Genomic DNA, 11,991 nt, shown 5'->3' on the forward strand with positions numbered 1-11,991 from the left:
ACAGAACTCAAGAAACTCCTAGATGTTGGTTCCATAAAGATAAAACTTGATCATCAACCAACACAAATGGAACCTCCTATGTAAAAATCAAACAATTTCATCACTATATAAAGTAAATACAACACATTGTCACAAACATAACGATTTTTTCTTCAAGAAAACATCCTGTGAATGAATTGGTTGATTACCCTACCTTTTTTCTTCAACCGGATCTTGGTGGCACCACAATCCAGAACCGTTTCCCTCCTTATAATGCCCAATTTTTTTGTGAATATGATAGAGGTCGACGGGACGAAGAGACGGGATTAATGTTTATCAAATGACTTGGTTTTTTTTTTTTTTTCTAAATAATGCCCCCGGTTGTCGGAATTTCGATGAACATGGGCACTTTTTTAAAAAAACACAAATTTCATTGCCAATTCCTTCTCTGTCAAAACAAAATGTTGAATTACCGTCAGAATTCCATCGAATGCGAGCATTTTTTCAAAAAAAAATCAAATTTGGTCACAATATGCCTTCTCCGTCGAAAACCTTCGTCCGAATTTTAAACCAAATGTATTAGTGTTGGTAAGCCATGATTTATTAAACCTCGGGTCCACAACCTATTATTGCGTTCTCGTGAGCCATTAGAGGAACGAGATTCTTATTCAATTCAGTTGACTAGTTATTTCATATCTGCGTATAAAGTCATGCTCAAATTTGAGCCTTCTTTAGTCAACATAGAGGTACACTATTTATTTTACTCACATGACTCTCTGCTTTTGTAGAAAATCACATGTCTATGTCTGAGTCATTGCTTCCTTAGTATCTCGTTGAATCTGTGCACCCAAAGAAACTTGAGAAGCCCTTAAAACCGAGTTTAAACTCCCTTTCATGTAGATTGCTTCTAATATATCTAAGCTACAGATAACTTCAAGGAACGGGCTGCATTTTTAAGGTCGAGACGTGCAAGATTTGATCAAAAACTATGGAAAGTGGTCGGCTAGTTGCATTACAATCCGTCTTCATTCTTTGGTTCAAAAATACATTCAATAAAATAATAGTCGCTACTTCCCACCATGGATATTCATAACTGACAACAGTGAGTTGGCTAACAAAACCACTCCATTGACTTCTCTAAACTTACAAAGACCATTTCAATTCCAATCTTTACAGTCCCTTATATCTGCAATAAATTTGATGGTTCAAGGGATTAACGTAGATTTTAGGGTTTTTCACTTACCCTGAGAATTAGGTCTTCAAAGTCTTCCTCCACAATAATCTCCTTCTTAGGGATTCGCTGGCCAAGGCACAATTTGAACTAAAAATATCCCACCTTCTAGTGTAGACAAAGCACTGGAATTTGTACATTGGATTTGAGTCTACGGTTTTTGCTAAGCCATGGGATTTTCTGCAGGCCACCTTGGTTTTCTTATTGGAAGATTGCTGCGTAGCTTAGCATTTGTGTTTGCTTGTACAGACAGTGCAATGTGCTATCTTCTTTATTTTGTTGGGCTTAGCGATCCACTACGCTATGAAAGAAATGGGCAGAGAGAATTCCAAGAAATCCCTTCTGCCCTTTCGTTGCCATCAGATGGTGACATGGTTAGAAATAAATTGCCTGTCATCAAATTTCAGAGTTTTGCAGACAGTTGTAGTGAGATAGATGAGGAAGTTATGTGTGCTGTTTGCTTGAGCTCGTTGGAGAGAGCTGATGAAATTCGGGAGCTTTGTAATTGCTCTCACATATTTCATAGGAATTGTTTGGATAAGTGGATTGATCACCTTCAGCTTACATGCCCTCTCCGCAGATGTCCTCTGATTGTACAAACAGAAATACTTCATCAAAGCCAAGATCGCAGCGATAAAGATTGGATCTCCTTTCTATTCGAATCTGGAGATTTGGTCAATTCATATTAGCACAGAAATTGAATATGGGCTTGATACAGATGAATTGATATAAATGATGGGTTTATACAGCCTATTGTCTGAGCACAACACATAAGTTAAAAGGAATTTTCTTGGTCCAGCACAGATGGCACAATGTGGATTGAAATATTGTTGTTTGCATTTGACCACGGTCAAATGTTTTAGATAGGCTTTTCCTTCTTTTCTTTCATCTGTTCGATTTAAAGATCGCTAAAATCCCTTTAAGAGGTGTACTGAAAGGCTTAATTCCTTGATCCGTAAAGGATAATTATTTTTCCTCTATATCATGTCTACCTTCATAAACTCAAGCTGCAATTTAGTTTGAGTATCAATATTTTGATATTTTTTCGTTCCACTTAGTTGTCATCTTATATAATTGAATGTACGCTATATTTTAGAAGTTGTATTTTGATTAGTTTTATTGTTCTGGTTTTGTAGACTGAATTTTCTAAAATATTTCAGTTGGAACTTTTTTCAAATGTTTTAAAAGTGGTTCTTTGGATTGATGGTAACCAATAAGCTTGATCTTTTAAGTTCATAGATTTTAAGAAGTTATTGATCTTATATCTTTTTATTTATAATACTTGATGTCAAATAAAATAGTTGAATTACATTTTAAGAATAAGTTAATGCTAAAAATAATAGTTGTTAGTCCCTGCCTTATAAGGCAGGAGACTAATGTTTTCAGTGCCACCGATTGCAATTAATTTGTGCATTGGCAATTTTTTTGAAACAATATAAAGAATAGTTTGATGTTCATATTTCTATTAATTTTTTTTTATTATTATTTTTTATATTTTCTGATTGGCCATTGAAATTTTCCTGGGGTTTTAAATGAATTTTTAGAAAAAATCAAATCATCGATAAATAAACAGCTTGCTAATTCGTGTTTGATTGGCTCACCCATATTTAATAGAATTCTGACAGATCATAGCTGGAATGCAGTGTTGAGTGTTCATTGAGTACGGTCCAGAATAATTGTATTGAGTGCCTATTAAATGCTTTCTCTTGAACCTTCCATCAGTAGTTTTCTTAGAGGTCAAGTTTGCTTATCTGCTTTTCCACATTCTCGTTGATTTCAGGGGCATATTCGATGGGCTTCTGCAGAGATTTATGAATGCTGAATCCTTGACGGGTATGAAAAATTTTGCTACCCGCTGCTATCTGATTACATGCATTTTTGTTCAAATATTTTGCTGTATTTGGACAAGCATTTTCAGTAATTTGACATCACTTTCTATTAAATAACAAATAACACCTTCCAAACAGTTGGAAAAGTCGATTGAAAAATAATCTACACAGTTATTATTCTAGAAGATTTTTTATGTTATAATTGTCTATGTGAAACAATTGATTTTACTGCAAATGGTGTAACAGTACATGTAAGATAACAATGCAACACAAAATCAATGTCTCTAGGGCTAAATGAAGGCTTCTAGCAAAGGCTTATCATAAATCAAGCATGATTTTTGAAAGAAAATGGGGTCATATATTAAGATAAAAGATTTCACACTGTGAGTGATGCTACAATACGGAATGCTTATTTAGTAGGTTTCTGTCAAAATTGTAAAGTTTGAACATGAAATTGGCATACATATACTATTTTCTGCACAAAGAAAACTAAAACCCCATCAAAAGAAATTTACTCTCGTAGTTTAAGATTAAGGTGATTTTCCATTACAAATGCTTTGCCAGGCTTTGTCATGGACCTTTTCCCGAAATATTTTAAAAACATTTGCCCTTCACAAATCTGTGGCTATAGTTGATCTGCAACTTTCTCGGACATATTATAGGGTTTTAAGGAGAATTTGATATGCATTATTCATGATTTATACCTAAAATTAATCCAGGATTAGATTCTCTAGTTCTACTTGCAAATTTCCAAATACATGTGTTTGATGCAAATTGATGCTTTTCAACAGGGATTTCCACACGTGAGATATTTTTTCCCATAACAAAATAGTTTTAAGCCAATATTTTTAAGAATGATACGATTTTTTTGGCTGGATTTATGCACTTGAAATGGTAGAAACCAAAAACATAGCATAAGCTTTTCGTACCTTCGATTTTAGGATGCCAATAAAGGGCTATGACAAGTGCTGATTTTCCAACTCTACCCATTGTCAAACTCCAACCACGTCTAGTCCATCCTCCTCACTTATCAGGACACGTGATTAATGAGTTCTCGTGGCCCGATTGGTGTTTTCATTTCTTACCAAAAGATCCAAGTTAGGACATGGTTTCGTAGAGCTTGATTTGCTCTACAAGGATCCTGGTTCAATTTTTTAAGAAATAAAAATGTTATTGCTAACATAGAAATACAAATCGACCTGTTTTGCAGTCTTTTAATGATGGGTATTGCAGAAAAACCATCAATTTAATGGCTTAGGATTTTCAATCCAAAGCATTTGGTTATTCTACTTTTGGGTTATTGTTTAATTTAACAATTTAGGCAATTCCTATGTAGAGTCAGATGTTGTCAGTCTTAATGTTCTTGTTCCTATTTCAACACCAGACTCTATTTTTTTCTATTGCAGTTTGAAACAATTTGGGTTTTAACAAATATTGTATTCGGGACTTCAGAACAAACAATTGTTGTATTCGACAATGGTGCGGTTCCTCTGTTTGCTGAGCTTCTTAGTAATCATAACGATGAGCATCATGAGCAAGTAATAGATAATGTTTTTCGTGGTTACAATTTTTTATTGTGTTATGAATCTCATTCTCTTTAAGTTTATATTGTGTGTATTACTATGCACTACAAGTTGCGTAGAGTTTAGGCAATATTGCTGGAGTTTCTCCAAAATACAAAGACATTGTACTCAGTAATAGAAGTATGATAAATTTTCTCACCCTGTTCAATGAGAAAACCACAATTGAAATGCTGAAGAATGCAACATGCACCCTGGAATTTTTTTTTTCCTTCACAAGCAACATTCTCCTTTTCAGCAAGTAAACTACACACTTTTAATAGTGAATTTTTAGTAGAAGATTACTTTCAGTTCTATGAACAGATAAGAAAAGTGTAATGGCTACAAAAATCACTTTATAGCAAGTTGCCTTTTATGTCCAAGTCACTTTGGAAAATGGAAGACATAAGATCTTCAGTACTGAGCATCATAGATAAACTCATTATGATTTTTAAAGATTTTATTTTCCCTCTTTCACACTCTTACAAGCATTTAAATGAAACTCCGATAGCTCGCTGATAAGGAAGAATGAAGAAACGCATCTTGTTTGTAAACAAAAATCTAGAAATATTAGCAAGGAACATACAAACAGGTAAAACAAGTAATACATGATGAACTCAAATGTACACTGATTCAACAATTATGTTAGGAGCTTGCTTAAGGATATGTTCATATTCTTATTCAAAATGATTCTTTTTAATTTTGTATTTCTTAAAAGATTTGTCACAAGACTGTTAATTTTTTTGAACTTGCACAAGTTTTGTTAAGGATATGCTCAAATTCTTTTTTTTTGACCTTTTTTTTATATTAACTGAATTATTTTACTTAGCGATTCCTAAATTTTTCATAAGATTGTTTGAGGGTGTCTACTAATTCTTTTTGAATTTTTTCTTTAAATATAATTCATTCTACCTTTAAAATTTTAGAAGATATTCGATACTTGCTTCAATGACAGATTTTTTTTAATTATCTTCTAATTTACTACAACATGCTCCATGAAAGGTGCTGAGATGATGCTTAAATCATGATCGAAGGATTTCTCATGCATATACGATTTATTCGTATATTAGAAATTATTGAAAATTTATCTTCAAAAATATTGAGATGATGCCCAAGTATTAGCTAAAGGATTTTTAGAAACAAATGTTTCTTAGAGAATTCTTAGAAGTCATTTAGATGAATTTTTAATATCTTTTATGAAGGTTCACATATTGCTAATTTTTGTTTATCTATAAATCTGCATTAAGCAGAGTACTACATTCCTCTGGCTATTTTTTACTTAAATGGATTCGAAGTTCAAACAAGCTCTGGTGTGATGATATCATTAGTCACAAAAATACTATGAATGATAGTTTGCAATATACTTTTATGCCACTCTTAGATAGTCTGATTTGTTGTTCATTCCTAGTAGGGAAAACAAATCACAAAATTTGCCATTGGTTATCTATTGTGTAGGAAGACAAAATACAGTTGATATGACTTCAATCTCTTTGATGCATGGAATGAAACAAAACCACCCTTCTACTCTTGTTGTTGAGCTCGCATATGCTAAGAGTAGCAACATAAATTCAAATTTTTCTTTAATTTTAGCTAAGAATCGAACTAGGCAACCTCATATTTGACCAAATTCAAGTCGTAGGAGGTGGATGGAATATTAAACACCATTTGGATGTAAGCTATTTACACTAACTAATGCTATTGTCAAAATTTCTCAAAATTATGGATTAGAACTATTATTTGCTGGAAATTGAAAAATTATGTACAAGTACGCATAACCTTGAGATCATCAGTGTATGCCATGGCTTGTATCTGTGGGGTTCAACATTTCTAAGGTGGCCTATGTGAGCACCTTCTGAATAATCCTCCTACTTGGCCTGATGGGCATATATTTTTAAAAGAATGCTTCATATGGGATTCCATCTAGCTTTCCAATTAATGCAATCCAAGTTACTTTTCTCTAGTTGTAATATTAAAAAATCTTCCAGCTTGGACTTATTTTTGCTCTACATTTTTGGCAATCAAATTCTATTGGTATTCATATAGGGAGCTAAATTTTAATTTCCATTTTTTATTGTAAGATTTTGATAATATTCATATAAATAGTTGACTTTATTTCTCTTTTGTGCATTATCTTAGTTTTACTAGTGCATCTGGCTTTATTCTTTCCATTTTAAGGTTTACTGCATTTTGCTAGGCCTTCTTTGTGCTTTATTTCTACAATCAAATAATCAAAATGGAGAATCAAGAGTTGCACCTCTCCTGGCTTCTATTGTTATTACTTCTCTTTACATTCACAATAGTGTAAATTTACTATTTAATATTAAAATTCACGGGATGTTTGAAATTACGCAGTGTGATACGCTTAAATTCTACAAAATCCTAAGGTTTGAACTAAAAGCTTAATTGATGTCAGAAGATATACCAAAGTTGAAATTTGGGCATATTTGGCATACTTCAGATGTTTTGTTTGTAACAAACTATCTTGTCTCATAAATTATTTTAAATTTTTTTATCATGTTTTTCCTCCTAATTTTCCTTGGTAACTTGTGGATGTTTCTAAATTGTTTTCTGGTGTTGAGTAAGGAATATTCTCTAGTTTGTTCCTTGCAAAATTTCTTGTCTCAATTTAGGGTAGGATTATTGATTTCAATGGATTGAGATGAATTCCATTATTAGATTTTCTAGACTTTGGATTCTATCCACTAAAATTTGAACTATTGTATACTAAATTGACTGTTGTATTCTAAATTTTAGTTCAATTTAGTGACAATGAGAATCAATTTTACACTAATTTTATGATTACATGTTGTTGCAAGATTTCTTTTTATTTGTAAAATAACTATTCTCTTCATGACCATGAAGAACATAGTTTGCATTTTGTGTACTTCTATAGGTCCTGCTCTCTTTTTGTTTAGAGCTACAATTAATTTCATCACTATGAGATGTGGTTGTATTTTAATGTTTATGCTCTAGAACCATGCCCTGAATTTTTCGAATCTTATAAATGCTTTTACATCAGAAAATTCTGATTAAAACATTTTGCAAGTTAAAATATGAATAGAAACATATTCAGATTTCACACCTTAACAAACTAAATACAAGAATTACCTTTACAAACTATAAGTTTTAAGCATAGATGCTTAAAAAGATCTATAATTTCTTCCTAAAAAAATTAACTTTTTATATAACTCAAATGTATTTCATGTTTTTTTAACTTCCTAAATCTTATATTTTTCATGAACATGGTTACCATGATTGTAACTATTTCTAATATTGTAACTTGTCCGTTAATGATAATAGATATATAAAGAGATATGCATGGTTCAAATAAGTTGAATGAAATAGTACTTAGTTACACAAGGTTTTATTTTGTTTATAAATTTATAGTCTTTCTAAAATAGAAATTTAATCGTCATTATTGACTTCATGACAAAATCTGTGCAATTAGATATACTATTAAAATAATTATTAATATTTTAAAGATTTGGATGTCTATTAAGAGGCACAACCTTGCTTCTTAGCCTATTTTTTACATTTTCTGTTTGTATATAATTTGATTTGCTAATTTTCCATAAATCTATTTCTTAAGATTCTGGATATGACAAATCAATTTCAAATCACTTTGATTTAAACAAAGAACAAATCTTTCATTCCCTGCAAAAGGCAGGGACTCCAGCTCCATCAGAGCTCTTGTTTAATATGTAATGGGGGATGAGATTCTCTTAAGCTAATATGTAATGGGTTGTCATTGTTTTTGTTAACTGGTTATTCTTTAAATGTTTCTCCACCAATTAAAATTATGATTTTTTGGTTATTATTTAAATGTTTCTCTACCAATTAAAATTATGATTTTTTCGTTTTGCAAACTGTATGTTAAAATAATGTTTAGCATGTTTAAATTTTCTTATCAAATTTACTTTACACATCCACCAAATATATAACGAATATTTAAACTTTATATAAATAAATAAACACATATATATAATATAAAAAATAAATAAATTAATAATATAATATTAATATATTTCTAACAATAAATTAGTATTCTTATAGAAAAAATTTCACAGTCCCACTATTAAACAAATGTTTAAGCAAATTTTCTAGGTTTTAAAATATCAATAAATTAAAATGTGCAACTTATACTAATACAAAAAAGTGGGAAAAGTAAATAACATAATAAATTTTATTACTAGTAGGTATGAAGTAAATAACATAACACACAAAAAATTAAATAACATAATCATATTAAATATGGTTACATAATTATAAATATAAATGTAATAATTTTGTATTTTTTTTATATTGCATATAAGGGAAAAAACGGACTATTACAAAACCAGTGTAATCAAAAAGTATTTACAAGATATAATTTTGTATTTTAAAAAAATAATTAATAAGTTAATATTATATTTTTAAATAAATAGATTTATATAAGATATAATTTTAACTTTTTAATTTAAATTTATTACAATTTATCATTATAAGTATTTTAATAAATTAAATTATAAACTTAGCTAAAAAAGTAATTTTTTGATTTATAATTATTTAAAAATTTTAACAAATAATTACTAGTTAAGATTATTATAATCAAAATAATTATTTTTGGAACTTTTGGCTTATGTGGATTGAAACTCCCTGAGGTGGCAGCCGTTTGAGGAGATCTCCCTCCTCCGCAGGGTTTGAGTGTCCTTCCTTTAGTTTTCTTCTTTTGCTGCATTTATTTTTGCTTTCTGCGTGCATTTAATTCTCCCCTTGGTCGAACGTGCTTGACCTTTATGGAGGTTGAGATGGATGGCTCGCCCCAAGTTTCTCCCCTGCCGCTTGGTCCCCTGCCTTCCACTCTGTCCAAACAGTCCTTCTGCGAGGTCGCTGGTAGGAGTGCTGGTTCGGTGGCGCAAGATGCGAGGTTCGTGGCAATGGACGGGAGCGATGGAGCCAATCTAGAAGGTAAGAACCCTGGGGATGGCTCCACTTCTTTCTCCATTTCTCCAAATGAATCTATGGCTAGTGCTATTGCTAGTGAGAAGTCTAGACTCAAAGACACTGCAATTTTCTTTGCCTACGTTGACATTGATAAATGCCCTCCAAGAAAATTTATGGATGACTGGTTTTACAACTTCTGGAATATTAAATTAGGTTTTCGTATCTCTTTTTGTAGACAATTGCAGAAAGGTTTGTTCATTATATTTTTTAAATCTCATGATACCCAGGTCGAAATTCTGAAAAAGGTATATTGGAACGTGGGTAAAACCTCATTCTGTGCCCTAGGTTGGTCCCCTGAAGCTAATCCTGAAGAAATACTAGCTCTGTCTTGCCCCAGGTGGCTTGTGTTGAAGAACATCCCTCCCTTCTTATGGAAATTTATCCCGCAAATGGTTGAACCACTGGGTAGATTCATTCGGATGGATGACTCATCTTGGCTTGTACCGCACCTAGATGCTAGGATTCTCCTATCTGTTAAGCCTGGGATTGATCTACCCAGTATCCTTAGATTCAATATTGAGGATGAATCCTTCCCGTGCCCTCTGGAATTCCTAGGAGGTGTAAACGCGTTCTTTTTATGCAAAAAGGATGGCCATATCCGGAAAAATTGTCCCATTATATCTAAGAGATCTACAAACACAAAGAAGAACCAGGATAATGGAGCTAACCCCAAACCCCCTAATGTGGACTCCTCCTCTGCTCCTAAACAGGGATTACCCATTTCAGAGGCATGCCTATCTGCCCCTCCGCCCCCCCTATTCCTCCTACTGCTTCTGCTAACCCAACCCTGGAAGAATATATTGAGGACGGGTTCCGTGTGGTCTCCTCCATAATCAAAAAGAACAGAAGGTTTGTGAAATTGCCCATCTCAGATGGACCTATAGTTGATCATGGTCACTCTAATCGGCAGGACCCCACTCCGGCTCCCGCCTCTACCTCTAAGGATCGAACTTCTGACTTTAAAAACAGCTTTGATGCCCTTGCTATGATTAGTAACGACACTATAACTATCGATGAAGCTGTGCCCTCCCTGAGGGATAACCCTCTCTACGTTGACCTTGGAGCCTCAGCTCTCACCGGCTCTCATAGTGTCATTACTGACCATTGTGAGAGTAATCCCTCGATTGTACCCAGGGAGCTTGGCAGTGATGATGTGTCCCATGCTATCGCCACTGACTTTGGTGTTGATCTAAACTCTTCTTTTGTTCCCACACATGTGCCCTGGATCAACATGAATGCTGCCCCCAAAGACACTCCCATTGGGATGTCTACGCAGGGTGAGATTGAATCTAGGGATGACATTGATACCCCAAATAGTAACAGTGCTAAGGCTAACAGGCGGGGTCGACCCGTGGGTTCCAAGAATAAATCCACCTCGAGTAAGAAAAAAGATGGCAAGGTGACACCTACCAATGGCAGTAGCCTTCATGCTGCTAAGGATATGTAACTCCCCACCATTGTTAGCCATGAAGTGCATCTCATGGAATTTAAGAGGGCTGGAAGCCCCTGATATAAAATATGTTGTTAAACGCTTCCTTGAGTCTCATAAGGAGATTGATCTTCTAATGTTGGAAGAAATAAAATCTATTAACTTCACTCTTGAAGCAAACCTAAACTACATTTGGAAAAATTCTATAAAGGTTTTCTCAAAGCACTGCAAAGGCAGGGGCGGTGTTGGGTTGCTTATCAATTCTAGATTAGGCAATCAGATCATTGATAAAGGTTGTTCCCCTTGCAATAGGGCTGTCTGGGCCACCCTTAGCATTGACAACACCCTCTTTGGAGTCTGTTCTATATATGCTCTGAATGACTATAAAGACAAAATTACCTTATGGGAATGGCTCACTTCCTTACCGGACATCCCTTAGATCCTAGGAGGGGACTTTAACATGGTTGAGGATTGTGAAGATAAATTGGGGGGCAACCCCTTTGAGTGGAAAGGCCTAGAGAAGTCTTCCTGGGATAGAATGAAAGCCTCTAAAAACCTTCTTGATCCTTTTCTTGGGAATAAGGCTGAATCCAAAGGTTTTTGGAACACATGGTGCAACTACCAAAAAGGTGGGCATAGGATTTACTGCCAGCTTGACTGCTTTTATGCTGAAAAAGATACTTTCTCCTTTACCCCCTCTGACCATTGCAACCCTGTTGTTGTCTGCCCCTTCACCCTTTCTGACCACCATCCCATCTCTGCTGATATTAGACTTTTTGGCTCCCTCCCTGTTGCCAAGACCAGGAAATTCATCCTTAACTGTGATTTGCTACGTGACTCCGGCACCCTCATGGCTATTAGACTCATCAGCCTTTTTAATAAAACCAATAATCACTCGGCCTCCCAGATTGACAAATGGAATCTTAATGTTAGTTCTTGGCAAAAGCTCCTTCAAACTATTGGACAACAAAGAGCCAAGGA

General features: G+C 33.8%; 1 protein-coding gene across 1 annotated transcript; it reads left to right on the top strand.

Moving 5' to 3' along the window:
* The first annotated feature begins 1,380 nt into the window (after positions 1–1,380).
* On the top strand, positions 1,381–1,899 carry LOC131063068 (brassinosteroid-responsive RING protein 1-like). Its single transcript, XM_057996842.1, has one exon. It carries the CDS (start codon positions 1,381–1,383, stop codon positions 1,897–1,899), a length of 519 nt encoding a protein of 172 aa, XP_057852825.1.
* The last annotated feature ends 10,092 nt before the right edge of the window (positions 1,900–11,991 follow it).

The sequence above is a fragment of the Cryptomeria japonica genome, chromosome 11, assembly GCF_030272615.1.
Source record: "Cryptomeria japonica chromosome 11, Sugi_1.0, whole genome shotgun sequence".
NCBI classification, from domain to species: Eukaryota; Viridiplantae; Streptophyta; class Pinopsida; order Cupressales; family Cupressaceae; genus Cryptomeria; species Cryptomeria japonica.